The 27875-nt window shown below is 47.2% G+C and overlaps 1 protein-coding gene across 2 annotated transcripts in view; it reads left to right on the forward strand.

Moving 5' to 3' along the window:
• Positions 1 to 27875, forward strand: part of LOC144600552 (5-hydroxytryptamine receptor 2A-like) — a 141219-nt gene that overhangs the window by 106253 nt on the left and 7091 nt on the right. Inside the window, exons 2-3 of one of the 2 annotated variants that reach the window (XM_078412257.1) lie at positions 280 to 434; positions 10298 to 11150. In XM_078412257.1, coding sequence (XP_078268383.1) covers positions 10853 to 11150 — 298 coding nt within the window. In that variant the 5' untranslated portion in view covers positions 280 to 434; positions 10298 to 10852. The remainder of the gene's footprint in view (positions 1 to 279; positions 435 to 10297; positions 11151 to 27875) is intronic. The other variant, XM_078412256.1, reaches the window with a different exon arrangement.

A 27875-nucleotide genomic window follows, 5' to 3' on the forward strand; every position in this document is an offset into this window, starting at 1 on the left:
AGAAAGATTTGGAGGGATATGGGCCAAATTCTGGACTAACCAAGGCAGGCATATTGATCAGCATGCATGTGTTAGTCGAGTGGCATTTTTTAGTGCTGTATAACTAAGCATTATTGATTCTAAACAACCCTCTCACCTTAAACTTTAAGGCTTAAAGTTATTCCTTATAATATTTGGAATTTCAACCCAAGAAACAGGCTCTGACTATCAATGCTTTTCATAATTTTATAGCTGACGCTCCAGAGAAACAATCCAAGTTTGCCCATTCTTTTCTTATAGCTTATGCGCAGCAGTAGAGTTGCTGCCCTACAGCGTCAGAGACCTGGGTTCGATCCTGACTACAGGTGATGCCTGTACGGAGTTTGTACGTTCTCCCCGTGGCCGTGACCGAGATCGAGGTCTTCAGTTTCCTCCCACACTCCAAAGACGTACAGGTTTGTAAGTTAATTGGCTTGGTTTAAGTGTAAATTGTCCCTAGTGTGTGCAGGATAGTGTTAACGTGCGGGGATCGCTGGTCGGTACAGACAGTGGGCCAAAGGTCCTGTTTCTGCGCTGTATCTCTAAACTAAACTAAACTAAAAGCTAATAGTTTCTAATCCAGGCACCATCCTGGAGAAATTCTTCTGCACCCGCTTCAAACCCTTCTCATCCTTCTTGTGATGGGGAAACCAAAGCTGTACACAATTCTCCACGTACAGCCTAATCAAAGCTTTTCAATCCTGCAACATGCTTCCTGATTCTAATATGCAATGTCCCAAACCCGTGAGGCCAGGTTTGCCATGCACATTCTATACCATCTTGTTGACATCTGTTGCCACTTTCAAAAACGGGCGGCACGGTGGCGCAGCGGTAGAGTTGTTGCCTTACAGCGAATGCAGCGCCGGAGACTCAGGTTCGATCCTGACTACGGGCGCCGTCTGTACGGAGTTTGTACGTTCTCCCCGTGACCTGCTTGGGTTTTCTCCGAGATCTTCGTTTACCTCCCACACTCCAGACGTACAGGTATGTAGGTTAATTGACTGGGTAAATGTAAAAAATGTCCCTAGTGTGTGTAGGATAGTGTTAATGTGCGGGGATCGCTGGGCAGCGCGGACCCGGTGGGCCGAAGGGTCTGTTTCCGTGCTGTATCTCTAAATCTAAAAAAAAACAAAAAAACTATAGAGTGCATTCCAAGATCCTTCTGTACATTAGTACTCCTGAGGTACCTGACATTTACTCTATATTTTTCTCCTGTCTTTGACCTCCCAAATTACATCTCCTCACTATTGGTCTGGATTAAAGTCCATATCATTTCTCTGCCCATATTTCCAACTGAGCTATCTCCTACTGTATCCTATGTGACCTTTCTCACTATCTCTTTTGCATCTGCTTTGACCACTTAGCCATCACTGATCCTTGTGGAACACTACTGGTCACAGACCTCTAGTTAGTATAACACCCCTCAAACACTTCACACTGTCTCGTACGGCTAGGCTATTTTTGAATCCATTTTACCAAGTCGTCATGGCTTCCTGCCATGCGGGACTACACTATTTTCACCCTCCATTCATAAATTCACAAGTTCACAAGTTATAGGAGTAGAATTAGGCCATTCGAGTGTACTACAACATTCAATCATGGCTAATCTCTGCCTCCTAATCCCATTTTTCTGCCTTCTCCCCATAACCCTTGATACCCATTCTAATCAAGAATTCGGCTATCTCTGCCTTAATAATATCCACTGACTTGGCCTCCATAGCCCTCTGTGGCAATGAGTTCCACAGATTAACTACCCTCTGACCTTTCTAAAAGAGTGCCCTTTAATCCTGAGGCCATGACCTCTGGTCCTAGACTCTCCCACCAGTGGAAACACATCCACTCTATCCACATCCACCCTTTCCACATCCACTTTATCTATGCCTTTCATTATTCTGTAAGTTTCAATGAGGTCCCCCCTCAATCTTCTAAACTCCAGCAAGTAGAGGCCCAGTGCTGTCAAACGCTCGTCATATGCTAACCGCTCATTCCTGGAATCATTCTTGTAAACCTCCTCTCTAGAGCCAGCACATCCTTCCTCATAAATGGGGCCCAAATTTGCCCACAGTACTCTAAATGTGGCCTGACCAGCGCCTTATGGAGCCTCAGCATTACATCTTTATTTTTGTATTCCAGTCCTCTTGATATAAATGCTAGCATTGAATTTGCCTTCCTTACTACTGATTCGACTTGCAAATTAACATTTTGAGAGTCCTGCACCAGCATTCCCAAATCCCTTTGCACCTCTCTCTGAATAAATAATGTACTCCATTATTTTTATTACCAAAATACATGACTCTGCACTTAGTGTAGAGTATTATCGAAGTGTAGAATCTTATCGAAACGTATAAGATTATTAAGAGGTTGGACATGTTAGAGGCAGGAAACATGTTCCCAATGTTGGGGGAGTCCAGAACCAGGGGCCACAGTTTAAGAATAAGGGGTAGGCCATTTAGAACAGAGATGAGGAAAAACATTTTTAGTCAGAGAGTTGTGAATCTGTGGAATTCTCTGCCTCAGAGGGCTGTGGAGGCCAATTCTCTGAAAACATTCAAGAGAGAGCTAGATAGAGCTCTTAAGGATAGCGGAGTCAGGGGGTATGGGGAGAAAGCAGGAACGGGGTACTGATTGAGAATGATCAGCCATGATCACATTGAATGGCGGTGCTGGCTCGAAGGGCCGAATGGCCTACTCCTGCACCTATTGTCTATTGTCTATTGTCTATTAGCTACACTGAACGTAATCTGCCACTTCTCTGCCCATTCTCCTAACCTGTCCAAGTCCTTCTGACCCACATCTATACTTCGCATTGCCTTAGGAAAGCAGCCAACATTATGAAGGAGCACTCACATAGTGGTCATTCCCTTTTTTTCCCTCTGGCATCTGGCAGATGTTACAAAAGCTTGAGTGCACGTACAACCAGATTCAAGAACAGTTTCTTCCCCAATGTTATCAACCCCTTGAATGGTCCTCTCATATAATAAGGATGAATTTGTAAATTTCCAATCTCCCTCTTTGCAGCCTTTGCACTTTTTAAAAATCTGCACTTTCTCTTTAGCTGTAACACTATACACTTATGAGCCAAAACATTATGACCGCTTTCGACAGTGGACAGGGGTCATCATGGGCTCTCTGACTGGTCTGCCCCATACGCAGCAGGGTGCGATGCACTGTGTATTGTGACACATTCCTCCCACGACCACCATTAAAATTTTCTGTGACTTGTGCCGCAGTAGACCTTCTGTCGGTTCGGACCAGACGGGATAGCCTTCGTTGCCCTTATGCATCGATGAGCCTTGAGCGCCCAACAGCCTGTCACCGGTTTGTGGTTCGTCCTTCCTCGGCCCACTGTCAGTAGGTAGTCACCACTGCTGACCAGGAGCACCCCACAATCCTTGCCGTTTCAGAGATGCTCTGACCCAGTTGTTTGGCCATAACAATTTGGCCCTTGTCAAAGTCGCTCAGGTATTTACTCCTGCCCATTTCTCCTGCATCCAACATATCAACTTCAAGAACTGACTGTTCACTTGCTGTCCAATGTATCCCACCCCTTAACAGGTGCCATTGCAACAAGAAAATCATTGTTATCCACTTCACCTGTCAGTGGTCATAATGTTTTGGCTCATCAGTGTATTGTGCACTCTGTTTAGTTCCTCCCTTGCACTACCTGTCGTACTAATTTATGGAATAATTTACCTGGATAGTATGCAAATTAATGTTTTTAACTGTATCTCGGTTCATGTGACAATAACAAATTAATACCAATACCAAGTGGAGATTGCAGAATTATGAGATTAGCCCAAGGGAACATTTTGTTTGATGCACATTCATGCTGTCTTCTTGTGGTTCCCAAATAACTTAATCAACTGGACATGTAATGATTGTACTCTGATGATGAGTGGCATTTGAGAAAAGCTAGATTAACTGCCAAACAGAGCCACAGTGAAGGCTGCAAATGAGTAATGCCGCAGGTTTCCAGCTGATGAAATCCTCTTGAACTCAGCGTTGAAACCATGCTAGTGAAAGTGAATTCACCGATCCTCTTCTGCATTTGCTTCCCATGAAGGACCTTGTCAAATGCCTTACTAATGTCTATGTAGACAACATCAATTGCCCCACCCTCATTGATCACCTTCATCACCTCCTCAAAAAATATAATACATTTAGTGAGCCAACCCCCTCCCCTGCACAAAGCTATCCTGACCATTTCTAACAAGTCTATGCTTCTCCAGATGCGTTCCAATTTCATCCGTTTATATCAATCTAAGTGCAAGTTATAATCCACCATAAAAAACATTGTATCTTTGCTACAATTTTCTTTAGTGCCACCGCCTCTCATTATTATTGGGGTGTACAATGACACTGTAGCTGCTGGCTACAGTGCTAGAGATCTGGGTTCGAGCATGACCTCGGTGCTGCCTGTGTGGAGTTTGCATGTTCTCCCTGTGATCGCATGGATTCCTTCTCGGTGCTCTGGTTTCCTCCCACATCCCAATGATGTGGAGTTTGTAGGTTAAGTGGCACGATGGTGGCATTTAAGAGGCTTTTAAATAGGCACATTGATATGCAGGGAATGGAGAGAAATGGATCACAAAATCATGAGAGGAATAGATCGGGTAGATGCACAGAGTCTGTTACCTGGAGTAAGGGAATCGAGGACCAGAGTACATAGGTTCAAGGTGAAGGGAAAAAGATTTAATGGGAATCCGAAAGGTAAATTTTTCACACAGAGGGTGGTGGGTGCATGGACCAAGCTGCCAGAAGAGGGAATTGAGGCTGGGACTATCCCATCGTTTAAGAAACAGTTGGACAGGTACATGGATGGGACAGGTACATGGATGGGACAGGTACATGGATGGGACAGGTACATGGATGGGACAGGTACATGGATGGGACAGGTACATGGATGGGACAGGTACATGGATGGGACAGGTACATGGATGGCTTATGGACCAAGTGCAGGCAAGTGGGACCAGGGTAGCTGGGACATTGTTGGCCAGTGTGGGCGAGTTGGACCAAAGGCCCTGTTTCCACACTGTATCACTCTATGACTCTTTGACTCTATGTGCAGACAGAAGAGAATAGTTAACTTTGTATTATATTCAGCACAGACATTGTGGGCCGAAGGGCCTGTTCCTGTGCTGACCTGTTCTTTCTACTATGTACCATGAAGTCTCCAATGCCTGATGTTTCTTATTATATCAACACTTCTAAATGATATCATTTTATTTCCAGGAGATCATATAGCTTAATAGAATTATTTTCCTCCTGGCTGTCCTGCAACCATACCTCAATGAAATTACCATAGCTTCCACTCAAAGGCTGAATTTGTGCCTGGAATTCATTCAGTTTGCTCTGTATACGATATTTAATTGAGACACATGACAGAACCTATCCTGCGAAATGTTCTATCTGCTGAATTCCTTCTTATTTTTTTCTCCTAATACAATGACTTTATATATTTTACTTTTTCCTTTCGCTGGAGTACCCAATGCACATTTCCATGCAGCCGTACAGCTCTCCTCCTTTTCAATTGTTTTAGAATTATTATTTGTACTATAATTTTCAAAAAACATGTTGGTGCCGGAGGGTGATGACGTTTTATATGGAACCTCTTAAAACAGCCTCTTCCGATTATTTTTACTTATTGTCTATCTGTTCCAGTGCTGAGAACTTCATTAGTTCCAGTGCTGGAAACCTCCTGTCACTCATTGCCATTTGGAAGGAACTCGGAACTATCGGCTTATTCCACTCTCACATCCACTCCTTACACTTTTGGGGCAATTTACGGAGGACAATTGACCTACAAATCCATACACATCTTTGGGACGAAACTCTGAGGAAACACGCATTCAAGGGGAGTACATGCAAACTCCATACAGACAGCACCCATGATCAGGATGAAACCTGGAACTCTGGCAGCAACTCCATTGCTAAGCTGCCACCCTGAATTATTAAGGATCAGATAAACAAAGTTACACCTACAACGTGCCACCATCCCCACTGACTGTTCCATATATCACTGTGGCAGAAGTCATATCTGCATTCATGAGGATAAACTCAGAGAATATTAAGTCCAGATGCAGTCCCTACAGTGCATTCAGAAAGTATTCAGACCCTTTCACTTTATCCACATTTTGTTACGTTACAGCCTTATTTTAAAATGGATAAAATTATTTTTTTTCATCATCAATCTACACACAATACTCCAGAATGAAGAAGCAAAGACAGATGTTTAGAAATTTTTGCAAAGTAATTAAAAAGAAATAACTGAAATATCACATTTACATAAGTATCCAGACCCTTTGCTATGACACTCAAAACTGAGCTTAGGTTCATCCTGTTTCCTTTGATTATCATATCATATCATATCATATATATACAGCCGGAAACAGGCCTTTTCGGCCCACCAAGTCCGTGCCGCCCAGCGATCCCCGTACATTAACACTATCCTACACCCACTAGGGACAATTTTTTTTTTTACATTTACCCAACCATTTACATTACTACATACCTGTACGTCTTTGGAGTGTGGGAGGAAACCGAAGATCTCGGAGAAAACCCACGCAGGTCACGGGGAGAACGTACAAACTCCTTACAGTGCAGCACCCGTAGTCAGGATCGAACCTGAGTCTCCGGCGCTGCATTCGCTGTAAAGCAGCAACTCTACCGCTGCGCTACCGTGCCAAGATGTTTCTTCAACTTGATTGAAGTCCACCAGTGGTAAATTAAATTGATTGGACATGATGTGGAAAGGCACACACCTGTCTATATAAGGCCCCACAGTTGACAGTGCATGTCAGAGCAAAAACCAAGCCATGAAGATAAAGGATTGTCCGTAGACCTCCGAGACAGGATTGTGTCGAGACACAGATCTGGGGAAGGGTATAAAACAATTTCTGCAGCATTGCAGGTTCCAAAGAGCACAGTGGCCTCTGTCATTCTTAAATGGAAGAACTTTGGAACCACCAGGACTCTTCATAGAACTGGCTGCCCGGCCAAACTGAGCAATTGGAGGAGAAGGGCCTTGGTCAGGGAGGTGACCAAGAAGCCGATGGTCACTCTGACAGAGCTCCAGAGTTCCTCTGTGAAGATGGGAGAACCTTCCAGAAGGACAGCTATATCTGCAGCACTCCACCAATCAGGCCTTTATGGTAGAGTGGCCAGACGGAAGCCACTCCTCAGTAAAAGGCATATGACAGCCCGCTTGGAGTTTGCCTAAAGGCATCTAAAGGACTCTCAGACCATGAGAAACAAGATTCTCTGGTCTGATGAAACCAAGATTGAACTCTTTGGCCTGAATGCCAAGCGGCACCGCTCATCACCTGGCCAATGCCATACCTACGGTGAAGCATGGTGGTGGCAGCATCATGCTGTGAGAATGTTTTTCAGCAGCAGGAACTGGGTGACTAGTCAGGATCGAGGGAAAGATGAATAGAGCAAAGTACAGAGAGATCCATGATGGAACCCTGCTCCAGAGCGTTCTGGACCTCAGACTGGGGTGGAAGTTCACCTTCCAACTGGACAATGACCCTAAGCACACGGCCAAGACAACGCAAGAGTGGCTTTGTGACAAGTCTGTGAATGTCCATGAGTGGCCCAGCCAGAGCCCGGACTTGAACCCGATCGAACATCTCTGCAGGGACATGAAAATAGCTGTGCATCGACACTCCCCATCCAACCTGACAGAGTTTGAGAGGAGAATGGGAGAAATGACCCCAAATACAAGTGTGCCAAGCTAGTAGTGTCATACCCAAGAAGACTTGAGGCTGTAATCACTGCCAAAGATGCCTCAACAAAGTACTGAGTAAAGGGTCTGAATACTTATGTAAATGCGATATTTCAGTTGTTTCTTTTTGTATTATGTGGGGGTGGGGGTTGGGGGAAACCTTGTTCATCTCTTTCCTTGATGGAAATGCGACTTTTTCATCGTATCTCTGTCTGCACTGTGGCTTTAACATCGTGGAGCTGGCGGTCCCTTTGTTAGGGATCGGCTGCAGGAGCTCCAACCCCAGGAGCTTTGACCACCCCGATCATGGGAGCTTCGATCGCCGACTGCGGGAGCTTCGATTGCCCCGACTGCGGAAGTTTCGATTGCCCCGACCGTGGGAGAAAAGGAGGAAAGAAGGAATAAGTTTTGCCTTCCATCACAGTGGGGAATGTGAGGTCGCCGAAAAAACAAGATGGACGTGCTGCCTGTACTGGTGAGGACTCGAAGGGAGTGCCGTGAGTGCTGTGATCGGTGTTTTGCGGGGACATGGCTCCATGAGGACATCCTGGAGTCTAGTGCGAGTTTGGACGGCTTTCTGACTGTTTGGGTGGACATGGACTGCAGAGAGAGTGACAGCGGTCGGTACAACTCTGGTCACATCACGGTGAAGGAGCGTGTGTGTGGCCCGGACATTGAACTGATGGCTGTGGGTCTCCACTTATGCCGTGTGCCCTCGGGATTCTCACACGTTGTTGTGGTGGCTGTTTAAGTCTATGTTTAATTTTTATGTTCTTATGTACCTTGTAGCTTTTTTGTATGACTGTTAGTAAATCAAATTCCTTGTATGTTTACATACTTGGCTAATAAATTAATTTACAGCTAAAAACTTGTCTCTTCAGGCCTGGTCACCATTGAATGTAATCAAGCTGATCTTGGCTATGTATATTTTCATGTCGTTCAATGCAGACCTACAACCATGTAACTTTATATTCACTGGTAATCCAAGCAGTAGCATTAACATATTGAATCAATTTTCAATTGCAGAAAGCAATTGAATGCAGAATTATGTTTATGATGTTATCCTTCTTGTAGGAATCTCATGTAGAAACAAGGAACTGCAGATGCTGGTTTACAAAAAAGACACAACGTGCTGGAGTAGCTCAGCGGGTCAGGCAGCGTCTCTGGAGAACATGGATAGCTGATGCTTTAGGTTGGGACTCTTCTTCAGACTGATTGGGAGTAGGAGTCTCAATTAACAATGTAGAATTGCTAAAAATGAATACACCGTGAGCGTTGTACCCAATTAAAGCACATTATCTGGAAGAATTTGGAACATGTGTAGGAAGGAACTGCAGATACTGGTTAAAACTGAAGATAGGCACAAAAAGCTGGAGTAACAGAATGGGTCAGAGAACATCTCTGGAGAAAAGGAATAGGTGATCTTTCAGGTTGAGGCCTCTCCAGACTGAGAGTCAGGGGAATGGGAAATGAGAGATATAGACGGTGATATAGCGAGCTATAGAACAAATGAATGAAAGATATGCAAAAAAAGTAACAATGATAAAGGAAACAGGCTATTATTAGCTTTTGGCTAGGTGAAAATGAGTTACAGTCAATGAAACTCAACCTGATCACATTGAAACTAGTACAACAACTCGGGTGGGGGAGGCTTGGAGAGAGTGGGGATGCAAGGGTTACTTGAAATTAGAGAAATCAATATTGATACCGCTAGGTTGTAAGCTACCCAAGCGAAATATGAGGTGCTGTTCCAACAATTTGCATTTGGCCTCACTCTGACAATGGAGAAGGCCCAGGACAGAAATGTCAGGGTGGGAATGGGAAGGGGAATTAAAATGTTTGGCAACCGGGAAATCAGATAGGACCAGGTGGACTGAGTGAAGGTATTCAGCGAAACGATCGCCCAGTCTACGTTTGGTCTCACCGATGTATAAGTGTCCACACTTTGAACAACGGATACAGTAAATGAGGTTGGGGGAGCTGCAATTGTGCCTCTGCCCACCCTGAAAGGTGTGTCGGTGTCCCTGGACAGAGTCGAGAGAGGAGGTATAGGAAGAGGTGTTGCATCTCCTGCGGTTGCAGGGGAAGGTACCTGGGGAGGGGATGGTTTGGGTGGGAAAGGATGAGTTAACCAGGGAGTTGCGGAGGGAATGTTCTTGCGGAAGGAATTTGGAACATACTGAGTTTACGTTCCTTGATCTGTGTGGGGTAATGATAGATGTAGCAACAGCTAATGAACTAGAGGAAAAGATAACTGCAAGGATAATAGAGATAAAAAATAAACCAGTTCTAATAATTGCTTGCCTATGTTTGATAATAAATTTGGCAGAAATTGTAATAAATCAATGAGTTGGTCTGCTGTTTCCAGGACCGCAACAGACTAAAATAAATGAGTGGGGTTGGTACTTATGTAGGCAGGGGACATATTTATATCATATTCCCAGGAAATGAGGCACTATTCTTTGAAGTTGAAAGAGGAAGGATGAAATTAATGTTTATGTGTATTGAATGAGAATAACATTGTAATATCATTTCAATTATAATTATTTTCAGAGCTGAAATAACTCAACTCCAGAGAAAGCACGTCTTGATTAGATCTTAATGAGTTGATTGTACAAAAAAAAATAGCCTGGAGAAACCCAAAGGAAACATCTCAGCATCTGGTTAAAAGAAAGAAAACAGTAGAAAAGAGACAGAAGAAAGCAAAAAAAAAAATTAAAAATGAGACTACAATTTACCAACGTGAACTATTTGAGGAGTTTGCTGACATTAGTGATGATGGCCTGGCAGCTCTTGAAAGAAGAATGAAGCAAGACAAACATACTTTTTGACCAGAAAGCCAAGTTGAGAACCTTACACATCTGTTAGTGTGAGAAGAAAATATTTGATGGCTTAAAGCACTTGACTTTTCAACTGAACGCTCACAAGACAATGGATGGATTATCTTCCTGTGTGCCTGAATTCATAGAAGTCGTCTTAATTTTAAAAGAAATCTTCAACAATAGTAATGAACAAATTATTTCAAATGTTATTTAAGCTAAGTACTCCACAATTTGCAATCACTGCTACAGTTTTGTGTCTCTGGATTTTACTCAGCACATTGTTCTGATGGCCAGATACATCAATAGTTCTTATATCCTCAACCAGAGCTTGGTCACAGGAGAAGTACTTAATGCCTCAGTCCCAGGGGACATCTCACGCAGAGCCATCTTAAAAAACTGGCCAGCCTTGCTGATTCTAGTGATCATTGGGGTGACTGTCGGGGGCAACATATTGGTGATTATGGCAGTCTCCCTGGAGAAAAAGCTACAGAATGCAACAAACTACTTCCTAATGTCACTGGCTGTTGCTGATATGCTGGTTGGAATTTTAGTCATGCCAGTTTCTCTGATTACTATTCTCTACGGTAAGTTTTTGTTTAAATTTTACCGACCGGTGACAGTGTGGACAGTAAAATTGACCACAGATTTCAGAGAAAAAAAATCAGTAATCAACCCATTCTGTTCATTGGACTGAGCTCTCTGTTTTGTCAGGAGAGAGAGAGTAACAAGGGCAGTAATATATATTCTTTTAAGCCCATTAGAAACTATTAAACTCTGAGCAAAATGTATGGAATGTAGAACCGTAATTGCAAAATTGAAAGTATATGTTTTAAAGAAATTTACCAACGACTATTTTTAAATTTGTGCATGTAATTAGGTTTTGTAATGTTTAATGTAAAAGAAAGCGGATACAGCAAGCCGCAGAAAAGAAACACCCAGGCTGAAAGTCAGATGCAATTAAGAACTGGTACTATGGTATGGTCCTTTCATATTTTTTTTATCAATTTGCGAAACAGGAGTAAGATTTGCTTGTTTCACAGAACCATTTCCTAATCCCGAAAGGATGCCTGAAGTATTGGTGATGTGCAGAACTTGTGTTTCTGTAGGGCTGGGGTGGAGCAGGTCCGGGTCACCTGAACTACACACTATAATCCAGGTGCGGTCGCACATTACAACTGTGACATGATGTCTCAACTCTTGTACTCAATGCCGTGTCCAATGAAGTCAAGCACGTTGTATGCTTTCTTCACCGTAATATCGGAATCCCCATCAGTCCATGTTCTGAGCTCATCTGCCTTACCTATCAGGTTTCTTGCATTAAGCTGGAAAAACTTTCAGAGAAGATTTACAAGGATGTTACCAGGACGAGGGCATGAGTTGCAGGGAGAGGGTAGGCTAGGACTTTATTCCTTGGAGTGCAGAAGGATGGGAGTTGATTACAGAGGTGTATAAGATCATGAGGGGAACAAATAGAGTAGATGCACAGTGCTTTACCCAGAGTAGGGGAATCAAGAACTGGAGGATGTAGATTTAGGTGAAAGGGGAAAAATTTAATAGGAATCTGAGGGGCAACCTTTTCACACAGAGGGTGCTGGGTATATGGAACAAACTGCCAGAGGAATTAGTTGAGGTAGGTACTATAACAATATTTAAAAAACATTTGGACTTGAAAGGCTTGGAAGGATATGGACCAAACAGAGTCAGGTGGAACTAATGATGGGGCATCTTCATTGGCATGGGGAGTTGGTTCGAAGGGCCTATTTCTGTGCTGTACGACACTATGACTCTAAATCCAATTTAGTCCATCGGACTTTTCTTACTCCCTCTCATCCTGCCTGACATGCCTACTGGACTTGCTCGCTTTAATTTCCATATTTGCCTCAACTTTTTCTTCATCCACTTGAATATCAGACTAGCTTAAACCATCTTGGGTAGTTGTTTCAAACACCTCCAATAGGATATTGCCCCTCCCCACCCCTCCCTTTCAGCTGCAACATTCTATAGACAATAGACAATAGACAATAGGTGAAGGAGGAGGCCATTCGGCCCTTCGAGCCAGCACCACCATTCAATGTGATCATGGCTGATCATTCTCAATCAGTACCCCGTTACTGCCTTCTCCCCATACCCCCTGACTCCGCTATCCTTAAGAGCTCTATCTAGCTCTCTCTTGAATGCATTCAGAGAATTGGCCTCCACTGCCTTCTGAGGCAGAGAATTCCACAGATTCACAACTCTCTGACTGAAAAAGTTTTTCCTCATCTCAGTTCTAAATGGCCTACCCCTTATTTTTAAACTGTGGCCCCTGGTTCTGGACTCCCCCAACATTGAGAACATGTTTCCTGCCTCTAACGTGTCCAACCCCTTAATAATCTTATACGTTTCGATAAGATCTCCTCTCATCCTTCTAAATTCCAGTGTATTCATCACATGTGCAGGTCCCCCCTGCCCCAGAGGAGATCACAAAGGTTCAAGGACCTGAATCCCTCCTGTACCATCTCCTCAGCCACACATTTATGTTCCCTATCCTTCTATTCCTACCCACCTAGCGTATGAGACTGGGAGCAATGCAGAGAAAACATGTTCTTATGTTCCTGCTTCATAACCTACTGCCGAACTCCCTATATTCTATAATCAAAGACAAACTGACGGATCAAAGGTTTTTCATTGATCAAGAACCAATCCCAACTGTGTCAGAGAAGCCAATCAAAAGTCTGGGGAGATGGTATGACTCTAAACTGAAGGACACTGATCAGGCAAACGAGCTTAGGCAAGAAATCATCAAAGGTCTAGCAAACATCGACCGATCCATGTTGCCTGGAAAGCTGAAAATCTGGTGCCTGCAGTTTGGGTTACTACCTCGCCTTATGTGGCCACTAACCATGTATGACATCACCCTCACAAGAGTCGAGAAGATGGAAAGAACAATCAGCTCTTTTGTGAGAAAGTGGTTAGGTGTTCCTCGATGCCTGAGCAGCGTAGGCCTGTACGGTCAGGGGGTACTTCAGCTGCCTCTCTCTAGCCTCACAGAGGAGTTCAAGTGCACTAAAGTCAGACTAGAGATGACCCTGGCAGAATCGAGGGACACTGTCATCTGAGCTGCTGCCCCAACCCTGGCAACAGGAAGGAAGTGGACGGCTAAGAATGCGACACAGCAGGCAAAATCTGCTCTCCACCAAGGCGACATGATTGGGCAAGTCCAACACGGACGAAGTGGCTTGGGGCTTGGCGGAGAGCGACCTTGCTGGAACAAGGCATCCTCACTGGAGCGCCGGAAGTTGGTCACGGCCGAAGTCCGCCAACAGGAGGAGTCGAGTAGGTGTGCCAAGGCTGTGTCGTAAGCTAAACAGGGCCAGTGGATGAGATGGGAGAGTGTGGCAAAGCGGAAGATCAGCTGGAAGGACAGGTGGGAGATGGAGGTGAGCAGGATAAGCTTCCTCATTCGGGCAACCTATGATGTCCTTCCTAGCCCAAAAAATCTCAACCAATGGCTGGGCGAAGATTCATCATGCCTCCTGTGTTCAACACCAGCCACGCTTAAGCACATCCTCACTGGGTGTAAAGTAAGCCTCTCCCAAGGACGGTACACCTGGAGACATAATCAAGTGCTCAAATGCCTGGCAGCGACTCTGGAAAACAGGAGAACAACCAACAATGCCCTGCCGCCCAGAACAACCAACCCAGTTATGCCAATTGCCTTTGTTCGGGAGGGGGAACAAAAGCAATGGAAAATTCCACCAATGACAAGGTTTGGACAGCTGGAGGCAGCCCGGGACTGGCAGATGCGGGTGGATGTGGACCAACAGCTTACAGTTCCACCAGAGATACCCAACTTGAGGCCTGATCTTGTCCTCTGGTCCAACTCTCAGCGCATGGTGTGTTTTGTGGAGCTCACAGTCCCTTGGGAGGATGCTGTGCAGGAAGCCTTTGAAAGAAAGAAACTGCGCTACACAGACCTTGCAGCGGAGGTAGAACAGCAGGGCTGGAGAGCAAAGATCTGCCCGGTAGAAGTTGGATGTCGAGGATTTGTGGCAACATCTACCGTAAGACTGATGAAGGACCTGGGGATCAGCGGACGAGCCCTACGCCAGGCTATCAAGGAAACATCACAGGTGGCAGAGCGGAGTAGCCAGTGGCTCTGGCTGAAGAGGAAAGACCCCATCTGGTCTCCCAAATAAGCCGGCTAGGCAGATGCAGAGGGGGGTGGTTCTGGGACGCCAGAATGCACTGCTGAGCCTACTGGAGACGTTGTGGGACCAATCAGCGAAACGTCGATGAAAGTAGGTGCCCACTTGATAACCCCAATGACATGTCTGCCTAGCCTTTCTCAACATCGGAGGAGCAGAGGTGAGTGTATAAGCCTCCCATCACCACCGGGAGCAAGTTGACATTTGGCACTTTGGATTTCTAACATCTTGTCCTGTGTAGTCAAGTCAAGTCAAGTCAAATTTATTTGTCACATACACATACTCGATGTGCAGTGAAATGAAAGTGACAATGCCTGCGGGTTGTGCACAAAAAGAATTACAGTTACAGCATATAAATAAAGTTAATAAGTTACTAAACATAGCACAAAAAGTGTCGACAAAAATTTAGTCTCTGGGGTTATAAAAGTTGACAGTCCTGATGGCCTGTGGGAAGAAGCTCCGTCTCATCCTCTCCGTTTTCACAGCGTGACAGCGGAGGCGTTTGCCTGATCGTAGCATCTGGAACAGTCCGTTGCTGGGGTGGCAGGGGTCCCTCATGATCTTGCTTGCTCTGGATCTGCACCTCCTGATGTATAGGTCCTGCAGGGGGACGAGTGTAGTTCCCATGGTGCGTTCTGCCGAACGCACTACTCTCTGCAGGGCCATCCTGTCCTGGGCAGAGCTGTTCCCAAACCAGACTGTAATGTTGCCGGACAGGATGCTCTCTACAGCCCCAGAGTAGAAGCAATGAAGGATCCTCAGCGACACTCTGAATTTCCTCAGTTGTCTAAGGTGGTAAAGGCGCTGCTTAGCCTTACCCACCAGCGCGGCAATGTGCGTTGCCCACGTCAGATCCTCTGCGATGCGGACTCCCAGTTTTTGACCTGTATTTGGAAACTCTGCGAGACCTCCTTGACACAGGCACGCAGGAGGCAACATACTATCTTGGAATCCCATTTGGACCATAAACTGTTTAAGCTAAATGGCATTTTTGCGACAAATCTATTGAGTCTGTTTGCTTTTCAAGTGGTGTAAACAGGAAGTGTGACTCAATGAAAGATATATTGGTGAAAGCATTGAGAATTTGAAAATCATGTTGCCAAATTTTCTGAAATGTATCCAACCCCAGTTTTTTACCTGAAGGTGGCTGGCATGATGGGGTGAGGTGCAAGAGTAACTGTATATTAGAATCCACTAGTCTCCAAAATATACATACACATTTTCATAAGAATGCCATTCTTCCTATTAAGCTTTTCATTTGAAATTCACTTTTCTGTCATGACTATACTTTAATTTAAAATCTAACCCTCCAATTTATCTGGCAGAGTTGACTATGTCTTCTTTCTTAATAAGGTCAGCTGTCGTTTATATTAACTATTGCAACTGCAATTCATTTAAAATTACATTGTAAATGTGAAGTGTGCAGGTCAACAGCAGTACAGCAGAAGGCACATCTGCTTTGGATTATGGAGAAGTAAAATGTGGGAATAACGAGGAATCAGCCTAAAGGCCAAGTTGAAGGTGTGTCATGCTGTTGTCATATTCACCATATTCTATGCTTGCAAGACCTGGACAGTGTCCAGCAGACATACCAGACAGTATAACCACATCAACATGACCTGTCTGCACAGAATCAATAGTCGTTTATTTGTCACATACACATAAATGTGTAGTGAAATGAAACATTACCCGCAGTTGAACAATAAGACCAATAAGAATAATCAATAAAAATGCAATAACACATACAATCACAAACTAACACCAAACAAAAAGAAACATCCATCACAGTGAGTCTCCTCCAGTCCCTCCTCACTGTGATGGAAGGCCACAATGTCTTTTCTCTTCCCCTGCCGTCTTCTCCCGCGGTCAGGCTGTTGGAGTTGCCACGTCGGGGCGGTCGGGGCTCCCGACACTGGACGGTGAAAATCCCGCGGCCTATTCCAGGCCGCGCTGGACGGTGAAAGGTCCGCGGCGGGCCGACCCAAGCCCCGCGATTCGGGGCGGGCGAACACGCTGCCTCTGCCGCTGCCGGAGCTCCCGATGTCGGCCCCCACCCAGGGGCCTGCGGGCTTCCGACGTCCACGCGGCCCGCGCCGGAGCCTCCGGAGACGAGTCGCAGCCGCTCCCACAGCATCCGAAGGCGGCCAGCGCCGCAGGTGGTGAGTCCGGGCCACGGGCTCTGCGAACCAGAGCCCCAGGTGGTCCCAGGTGCATGGCCGCTGGTAGGCCGCAGCGGGAACGGAGACACGACACAGAAACAAAGGTCGCGTCTCCGTTCGGGAGAGAGAATTTTACAGTTCCAGTTCCCGTTCCCTCCCACCCCACCCAAACATAACATACAAACCCTACACCATATTAAAACTACAATTCAGACAAAAACAACAAAAAACACAAAAGACAAAAGACAAAAAGTGGTAAGGCAAGATTCCAGGCAACACACATTGTTGAAAATATCACAGACCAGGTGGGAAGGACACATCAAAAGAATATCTAATGACAGAATATGCTTGGTCTTGCCAATGTGCAAAAGGCTACATCAGGATCACCAGATGCAGTAGATGAGGTTAGAGGAGGTGAACGTGAACCTCTGTCTCACCTGGAAGGACTACGGAGGCATTTTCCCATCTCCACTCCTTTCTGTCTTCCGCAGACTCATCTTCCCATTTCCACCCCTTTCCACCTTCTGCAGAGACTGCTCCCTCCACAACTCCTTAGATCCCTCATCACTTCCCACCCAAACCCCACCCTCTCCCTCGGTACTCTCCCCTGTAACCACAGGAGATGTAACACCTGTTCCAATACCAGCTCCCTCGCCTCCATTCAGGGACCTCAGCATTCCTTCCAGGTAAGTCAGAGGTTCACGTGTACTTTTCCTAATCTCACCTACTGTATCCAGCGTTCCTAATGTGGCCTCCTGTACATCAGCAAAACCAAAAGTAGATTCAGCGCCAATTTTGCCGAACTCTTACGTTCGGTTCGCCAAGGGCCTACTGGATCTCCCAGTTGCTAGCCATTGTAGCCATTCTAACTCCCCTTCCTTTTCTGACCTGTCTGGCCTGGGCCTCCTCCATTTCCTTATGATGTGCCCACTAGTGGGAGAGTCTAAGGCAGAGATAGATAAATTCTCGATTAGTACAGGTGTCAGGGGTTATGGGGAGAAAGCAGTAGAATGGGGTTAGGTGGGAGAGATAGATCAGCCATGATTGATGGTGGTGTAGACTTGATGGGCCGAATGGCCTAATTCTACTCCAATTCCTTATGACCTTATAACCTTAATCTGGATGTAATGGTCTCACTCAGGAACAACAACATTGTCTCTCACTCACACAGTAATTCCAGTGTTTTACAAATTCATAAGATGAACATAATAGTTGCCCATAATTGCTGCTCATCAAGCAAAGAGCATATGGTACTGTGTTCAAGAGAGAGTGTGAATAAAGAGGGAGAATTTTGAAGAGGCCGTGTAGCTACAATAAACTTAAATAACAATTGACCCTTTGCCTTATTTTCAACTCTTTTAAGGTAAATAACAAAATAACATTGAACCTTTCCAGAACAAATCCTTACCATCCTTATGAGAGAGTGAAGGTGCCTACTTAAAATAACCCTTTGTACAATCCTGACGATTGGAGTAAATCTTGTTTTCCATTCTCTCGATGAATATTCTCTGTCCTTTTTGCATCATTTAAATTCCATACACGGGGAACTTATTTCACTCAAGACTTTAATGTGACACTTATTCTTATAAGAATTCATTAATCAAGAAATTCTGTCACACAAATCAACAGTAGTATTTGCTACACGATAGAATTTGACGCAAGAGTGCTCTGCAGCTACATGTGTGCGCAGCATGGTTTTTAAAATTGCAGTGTGGTAAGATACGTGTGACCTCTTTTTCAAAAAATAGGTCACAGGATATGAGAATGGCATAAATGATACCTAACAAGTAATCAGCACATTTCTGACCACAAATTCACAGCATATATACACTGCAAGCATTCCACAGAAAATCCTGGACAATCATGCCTGTGCACTGTAAAGTACACTGGAGGTTCGGAGTCCTATCCATGCTTGCACTTGCCATCAAATCCAAGGCTAGACATAAAAAGCTGAAGTAACTCAGTTCGTCCAGACCTAACCGTATTCATAACAGCCTTTAAACCTATGGAGTTGTGATCACTATCCTCAAATACTCTTTTATTGCAACACTAGTCACCCGCTGAGGCTTGTTTCCCAACACAAGGTCCAATGTCTTCACTTTTCAGGTTGGACTATCCACATACTCTTTCAAGAAACCCTTTGGAAGAAAACGAAGGAGGATCCACAAACCTGTCTTCATCGATGGGACGGTGGTGGAGAGACTCATAAGCTTCAAATTCCTGGATGTGCATATCTCTGAAGCGGTCCTAGACCCAGCACATTGCTCCAATCATAAAGAAAGCCCATCAACCCCACTATTTCCTTAGAAGATGAGGAGATTTGGTATGTCAACAAAATCTCTCTTGAACTTCTACAGGTGTATAACAGAGAGCATATTGACTAATTGCATAACTGCCTGGTTCGCCCAGGAATGAGAAATTTGCAAATAGTCGTGAACACTGCCTGGTCCATCATGGGTACTGACCTCCCAACCATCAAAGGGATCTACAAGAACCACTGCCTCAAAAAGGCAGCCAGCATCATCAGAGACCACACCACCCTGGTCTTGCTCTCATTTCATTCCTGCCTTCGGGAAGAAGGTATAGGACCTGAAAACTGTCGCATTCAGATTGAGGAGTAGCTTCTTCCCAACAACACAGTTAAACACTACAACCTCCAAATTGGTTCTGAACTAAATAGATTAGAGGACATTATTTTTGTCTTTGCACTACCATTGTCTATTTATTTGTCATTTTTTACTGAACGTATTTGATGTTTATTATGGGTTTTACAGAGTAATATGTTTACATATCTTGTGATGCTGCAAGTAAGAACTTCAATATTCTGTTTCATTGACATATGACATTAAAGTGATGAGTCGAAAGTCGAGGATTTGGGATGTGCAAAGATTGGGGTGGGGGGGGAGTCAGACTACCCCACAATAGAAGGGGGAAGAGTTGTACAGTTTGATAGCCACTGGGAAAAAGGATCTCCTATGGTGTTCTGTTCTGCATCTTGCTGGAACCAGTCTGTTGCTGAAGGTGCTCCTCAGGTTGACCAGTGTGTCATAGAGAGGGTGAGCTGTATTGTCCGAGATGCTTCACAGTTTGAGGAGCATCCTCCCCTCCAAGACCGTCTCCAGTGAATCGAACTCCACCCCCAGGATATAGCCAGCCTTCCTGATGAGCCTGTTTATTCTGTTGGCGTTTGCGGCCTCTGCCCTGCTACCCCAGCACAGCAAAGAAGATGGCAGTGGCCACCACTGATTGGTAGAACACCTGCAGCATATTCCTGCAGATGTTGAAAGAGTGAAGCCTCCTCTGAAATACAGATGGCTCTGTCCCTTCTTATACAGTGCCTCAATGTTCCTGGACCAGTACATAGCATATGATATGACAGGGAATGGAGGGATATGGCTAACATGCAGGCATAGGAGTTTAGTTTAATTTGGCATTATGTTGGTCGTAGACGTTTTCCAGGGGTCTCTTCCTGTACTATACTGTTCTATATGACATCATAGGACAGGATATGGGGCAAACGCAGGCAATGGGACTAGTTGGCCAGTGTGGGCATGTTTAGCCGAAGGGCCTGTTTCCACACTGTATGACTCTATGACACGACGAATAGTTACAACATCAACGCTCTTCTCCAGATGCCCCTTGTGCGCCTTTATTTCATCCATATTGATTCTCCTGCTCACTACCTTGTTATGCCTTTAAAAATGTAATCTGGTTTGTCAACTTTCTTGATCAACAGTAAATTAAGGGGTGGCACAGTGAAGTAGCAGTAGAGCTGCTGCCTTATAGTTCCAGCGACCCATGTTCAATCCTGACTATGGGTGCCGTCTGTACGGAGTTTGTGCAGTACAATCTCCGGGTGCTCCGGTTTACTTGGCTTTGAGAAAATTGTAAATTGTCCCTAGTGTGTCGGATAGTGCTATTGGCGGGGTGATCGCTGGTCAGCTTGGACTCGGTGGGCCGAAGGGCCTGTTTCCACACTGTATCTCTAAAGTCTCTAGTCTAACAAAGTGGTTGATTAATCTACTCTTAAGGATTCTTAATCATCCTTAATTTCTTGATAACGCGAATGGCATGTTGGCCTTCATGAAGCTAATGGCAAGTTGGCCTTCATGACAAGAGGAGTTGAGTATAGAAGCAAAGAGGTCCTTCTGCAGTTGTACAGGGCCCGAGTGAGACCGCACCTGGAGTACTGTGTACAGCTTTGGTCTCCAAATTTGAGGAAAGACATTCTTGCTATTGAGGGAGTGCAGCGTAGGTTCACTAGGTTAATTCCTGGAATGGCGGGACTGTCGTATGTTGAAAGACTGGAGCGACTGCGCTAGTATACACTGGAATTTAGAAGGATGAGAGGGGATCTTATTGAAACATATAAGGTTATTAAGGGATTGGACATGCTAGAGGCAGGAAACATGTTTCCAATGTTGGGGGAGCCACATTTTAAGAATAAGGTGTAGGCCATTAAGAACGGAGATGAGGAAAAGCTTTTTCACTCATTAGAGAGTTGTAAATCTGTGGAATTCTCTGCCTCAGAAGGCAGTGGAGGCCAATTCTCTGGATGCTTTCAAGAGAGAGTTAGATAGAGCTCTTAAAGAGAGCGGAGTTAGGGGATGGGGAGAGGGCAGGAACGGGGTACTGATTGTGGATGATCAGACATAATCACATTGAATGGCGGTGCTGGCTCGAAGGGCCGAATGGCCTACTCCTGCACCTATTGTCTATAATAGACATTAAGCTAACAAGATCTATGATTTCTTGTTCATTCTTTCTCACCTTCACTGGCATGGGAAATTTTCTATGCTAAGGGAACAATTCCTGATCAAGAGAACTTTGAATAATAAATAAATAAATAAATAAATAAATAAATAAATAAATAAATAAATAAATAAATAGATAAATAAATAAATAAATAAATAAATAAATAAATAAATAGACAGATAGATAAATAAATAAATAAATAAATAAATAGATAAATAAATAGATAAATAAATAGATAAATAAATAAATAAATAAATAAATCAATCTCTCTCTCTCTCTCTCTCTCTCTCTCTCTCTCTCTCTCTCTCTCTCTCTCTCTCTTTTTTTTTTTTTTTTTTTTTTTCATTTTCAACGACTTTATTCAGCACATTCACATGATACATCACATCAAAACCACATTCAGGGGTTACAAGTCATCAAATAATCATTATAATACAATGTTGCCTTCATTATTTACAATGCTCTCAACCCCCCGCGGTGACCAGCGCCCACGGAAGGCCTCCATAGTCCCCGTGGTCTCCGCGTGTTCCCTCTCTAGGGTCACGCGCGCACGGACGTAGGCCCGGAAAAGGGGAAGGCAGCCGACTCTGGCAAGACCATCGACCGCCCGCTGCCTGGACCCGCGAATGGCCAACTTGGCCAGGCCCAAGAGCAAACCGACAGGGAGGTCCCACCCCCCCGAAAGACCCTCCCCACCCCCTGCCTTGTGTCCAAACACTAGAATCGTAGGACTAAAGTGTAGCCAGAACTTGAGGAACAACCCCTTCAGATATTGGTACAGGGGCAGTAACCTCTCACATTCCATATAGACATGGGACACGGTCTCTTCGTCACCGCAGAAAATACAGGCGGTCGGCGAGCCCGTGAACCGGCTCAACAGTTTATTACACACCACCGCTCTGTGCAGCACTCTCCACCCCAGGTCCCCGATGTAAAGGGGAACAACTCCCTTATAGAGAGCCCCCCACTGAGGACCGTCCCCGTCTTCAGGTGGTAACACAGACCGCCAAGATGTATCAGGGCGGTGTACGAAAACAAGGAGGTGTAGAATGTGCAGGAGCATTCTGTACAGTGTGCGTCTCTTCGCATCACGAAACAGCACGCTGGGCATCTCGGAAAGGCGGCTCAGGTTGTGCGGAGCCGGCGCCCGGGAGAGATCCCGGAGCCTAGGCCCGATGAGTAAATCTGACAGAGCGCGGGTAAGCTCAGTCAGAACTACTCTAGGCACACGCCTCTCCTCGACACCCACCATGACAGGGTGAGGACCGGCTACTCCCGCAGCCACAACGTCCCCCTCCCCTTGTGGAGCAACACGTCGGCTGAAAACAACCAAATTCCTCACTCTAAGCACGTCCCGATAGAAACTAGGCAGACCCCGTAAGGCGGGTCGACTGATGCCCGCCACCGGCAGCCGCGAAACCCCCCGTAGGCAACAACCCCGACGAAAAAAATACGTGGCCAGAGCGTGCCACCTGGGGGGGTTCTCCGTGTACATATACCTCCGCAGAGTCCTGAGACGGAGAGCCGCCACCTGGGTACGCACGCATACCAAGGACTGGCCGCCCTCCTCCAACGGGAGACTCAGGACTGCTGCGGTAACCCAATGCTTCCTATTTCCCCAGAAGAAGTCCACCAGCTTCTTCTGTAAAGTAGTTGCAAAGATGGAGGGCGGGACAAGAGTAGCCAGCCGGTACCACAACATGCAGGCCACCAGCTGGTTTATGACCAGCACCCTCCCCTGAAAGGAAAGGACTCCTAGCAGGCCTGACCAGCGTCCCAGCAGGGCGACGATTTTCATCTCCAGCTCCTGCCAGTTCGCCGGCCAGGCATCCTCAGTGGGACTCAGGTACACCCCCAGATAGAGGAGGTGCGTGGTGCTCCACGCATACATCGCCATCTCCTCCGGCAGGGAGTCTACCTGCCACTGACCCACTAATAGTCCAGAGCATTTACTCCAATTAATCCTGGCGGATGATGCAGCCGAGAAAGTCCTCTGGCAGTCACGCATCCTCCGCAGGTCACCAGGGTCAGTGAACGTAAGGAGCACATCATCGGCATAGGCTGAAAGAACCACTTCCACCCCCGGACCTGGTAGAGCCAGGCCTGTCAGCTTCCTCCGAAGAAGACACAGGAATGGCTCTACACAGACCGAGTACAACTGACCGGACATGGGGCACCCCTGACGAACCCCCCTCCCAAAATGAATGGGAGCCAACAACACCCCATTGACCTTCACAAGACACTCCGCTGCAGCGTACAAGAGCCGGACCCTGGCTACAAAATGCGGTCCAAATCCGAACGCTTGCAGCGTCCCGAGTAGGTAGTCGTGGTCTACCCTGTCAAAAGCCTTCTCCTGATCAAGAGACAGGAAGGCTACTGACTGACCAGTGCCCTGAGATAGATAAATCAGGTCCCTAACCAGGTGGATGTTATCCTGAATGGACCGACCAGGGACTGTATAGGACTGGTCAGGGTGAATCAGTTGAGACAGCACAGAGCCTAGGCGATTTGCCATCGCCCGTGCAAAGATTTTGTACTCTGTACAGAGGAGAGAGACCGGGCGCCAGTTCTTCAACAGGCGGAGTTCACCCTTCTTGGGCAGCAGGACAACGACTGCTCTGCGCCACGAGAGGGGCATCTCCCCGGTCGCCAGGCTCTCCCCCAGAACCTTCATATAATCTTCCCCCAGGACATCCCAGAAGGCTCTAACAAATTCCACCGTCAACCCATCCAGCCCAGGGGACTTGCCCCTCCTGAGCTGGTGCAGGGCACGTGTCAACTCCTCCAGTGATAAGGAGTCATCCAGAAGATCGGACACTTCCCTATCTACAGTCGGTAGACCCTCCCACAGGACCCGCTGAGCCTCCCCGCTGCAACCATCTGCGGAGAACAGGGTCCCATAAAAGGACCGGACTAAAGCACTGATCCTCTCTGGATCTGTGACAGAGGAGCCATCATCCGCGAGCAGCTCGAAGAGCTGTTTGCGGGCTCCCCGCCCCTTCTCCAGAGAGAAAAAGAAAGGTGACGCTCGGTCCAAATCGTGCAGCATTTGGACCCGCGACCTCACGTAAGCTCCTCGGGACCGCTCAAGCAGCAGGTTCCTCAAGGCTTCCTTCTTCCCCTGAAACTCTCCCCATTCACAGGAGTCCTCACCAATCCGACCCAGGCGAGACTCCGCCCCCGATAGCTCCCTCTCGAGCCTCTCAACCGCTGAGTCCCGCCTTCCGGTCGACCCCCACGTATATTCCTTACAAAAGAGGCGGATGTGAGCTTTCCCCACATCCCACCACTGCCTAAGTGAAGAAAAGCTCCCCTGCCTCTCTCTCCACTTCACCCAACTCCGTCTGAATGACTCCCGGAAACACCGATCCTCCAGCAGCTTGTTATTGAAATGCCAGTAAGCAGACCCAGCCCGCGTGCGCCCCGGATTGAAGTCCACGCGCACCAGACAGTGGTCCAAGCACGGCACCAGCCGCATTGAGGCCGCTGAGACACGGGAGACAAACGCACCGGAGATATACATTCGATCAATGCGGGAACCGCCCCCCTCAGACCTCCGCGAGAATGCGTTTGAGTCAGGGTGGAGGTTCCGCCATGCATCCACTAGCTCAAAGGAATCAAGCAAGCCTCTCAGTTTCTTTGCTACAGCAGGGGCACACTGAGTACCAGAACGATCTCGCACCTCAAGTGTGCAGTTGAAATCTCCCCCCAGAAAGACACACTCTCCTCTTTCAATAGTGCTCAACAGAGCAGTCACCTCCTGAAGTAGGCAGGCCTGCATCGTGCCACTGCTGGGGGCATACACGTTAATAAAATGCAACGGCATGCCATCCAGACTCACAGCCAGATAGAGCAAACGACCTGGCACCACTTCCTGCACCTTCAGGATCTCTGGCTGAAAAGTCGGGGCCAACAGAAAAGCCACCCCGCTCGAGTTTGTGCTGAGGTGGCTCATGTAAACCCCCCCTTCCCACTCCAGTCGCCAGGTGGGTTCGTCACCGACAACAGTGTGCGTCTCTTGCAGAAAACACACCGCGTATTTCCCCTCTCTCAGGGCTTGTAAATGCTGAAATCTGCGAAAGCTCGCTCTACTGCCATTTAAATTTAATGTAACTACTGTGAATTTGCAAACACGTTGGAATTATTTCCTCACATTGCTCTTGGTCACAGAACCATCCTCCTTGAGGAACCTTGAGAAATCCCCAAGCTGATGCCTCACAGACGCAGAAATATCACTATCCTTGCTGACAAGGATGCTTTCAAGATCCTCAATAAATCCTGGCAGCTCTCCCCACCGCCTCCGCGCTGCTTCAACTTTAGTCTTGTGACTTTTAGATGTTTTGAGAAAGTCCTGAATCTCACGGATAAGGGTTGCGTTAAAGACAGCCCTGAAATCTGGGCGCTCCGCCAACCCACTCACACCTGGAGCAGCAGCCTCCTCTGCACATCGCTCAAGGCCAGTGTCAGAGTCCGTGGGACTACAGCTTGCTGAAAGCTCACTCACCCCACTGCACAGGCCGAGCCCATCGCTCTCCCCCTCCTCCGGCATGACACCACCCCCAGGATCAATGCCGAGGGAGGGTCCCGATGCCTCTGACAGCAACAAGCTGTCCGGTAAAAGGCTAGGCTCCTGCACTCTCCCATCACACCCCACATCTGAGTCTGGGGAAGAAAAAACAGCAGGCACCCCCGGGGTCCCAGGTGTTCTTGGAGTCTCCCCTACTACCTCAACCGATGAGGCATCACACCCCTCATCACCTCCACTGGTTCTAATACAGAGCACAGAGTGGAACGTTTGATCACGCTCCTCCCCCCTCAGGCTGACTCTGCTCATCCCCCATCCCAGGGGGCACATTTCCAGGGGAGTCAAACCCATCAACCGGCGTGCCATCACCCTCAGAAGGCCCCTGAAACGAGGGGACCTCCTCCGACCCAGGGGACACACTCCCAGGGGCATCAACCCCGCTACCCGATGAGATGACTTCCTCGGAAGGCCCCAGAGACGAGGGGGCCGCCACCAACCCAGAGGACACGGTTTCAGGGGAGGCGATCCCAGTAACTGATCTGGTAACACCTGCAGAAGGTCCCTGAACCAGAGGCTCATCCTCCGGCCCACAAGTCACCAGTCCGTGGTCACCGCTCTCGACAGGGGTGGAAGGTCTCGAAATATCCGTCCCCCTTAATTTGGGCCCACGCTCATGCTCTTCCTCGCTTTCCGACAGCCTTCTTTTTGTCCCGGTGACTATGGGAGGTGCGGTGACCTCCATAGAGGAAGGGTCCTCCGCCTCCGCACCACCCGCTGCCCCCTTTCTACTCCCATGTTTGCTCCCACCTGCCCCCTTCCGGTTCACCTCAGCTCCTTGCTGAGCCAAACCAGGTGCGCCCTGGACTTCACTGGGCCCACTGGGCAGGAGCCCATCTGCTGTTGATTGATTCCCTTGGAGGGGCTTATTCTTCTTCTTATCCTTATTCTTAATCTTCCCCTTCTGCGTCTCCCAACCTCCCTCCCCCCCTTCACCCTTCCCCTGCGCCTTGCCATCTACCACCTCCACAGGTTCAGGGCATGGGGGGGGGGGGGGGGGGCCCTCACTGCTCCGGGTCACCAAGGTAGTACTTGCAGCCTCTGATGGGTTGGCAGTGCCGTCCCGGGTTACCGAGACGGAGTCAGCAGCCCCAGCCGAGTCAGCAGTTCCACCCCGGGCCACCGAGGCATGGAGGGCCGCCCCGGTCGGGCCAGCACTGCATTCCTGGGCCCCTGCGTTAGAATTTCTCGCAGTGGCCCGGCTCCTGGGACACTCTCTACGGAGATGTCCAAACTCCTTGCACGCATGACACTGTGCCTCTCCCCAGCTCCAATACACGCGATTGGAGAGACCCTTATGCTCCACAGCGAAGCTCCCCTCGGCACCCAACCCCACTTCCACCTTCATAAACACGCGCCTCTTGAAGCTCAGCACCCCTTTCTCATATGGGTCATTCCTGGGGTGCATGAGCCTAGTAAGCTTAGACCGCACCTCCCCAATCTTCATCAAGTGTGGAAGGATTTTTGCATCCCGGAGAAACGTGGGACAATTCTGTAGGAGAACCGATTTTACATTGGACACCCACGGTTCCACCTGTAGATGGACCCCCTCCACCGTGAGCCCCTTCTCCAACACTTGGGCCACATCCTTCCGGGACTTCAGTATCAACTGAACCTTCCCTCCTG

This window comes from Rhinoraja longicauda, chromosome 15, assembly GCF_053455715.1.
Source record: "Rhinoraja longicauda isolate Sanriku21f chromosome 15, sRhiLon1.1, whole genome shotgun sequence".
In the NCBI taxonomy this organism is placed as follows: Eukaryota; Metazoa; Chordata; class Chondrichthyes; order Rajiformes; family Arhynchobatidae; genus Rhinoraja; species Rhinoraja longicauda.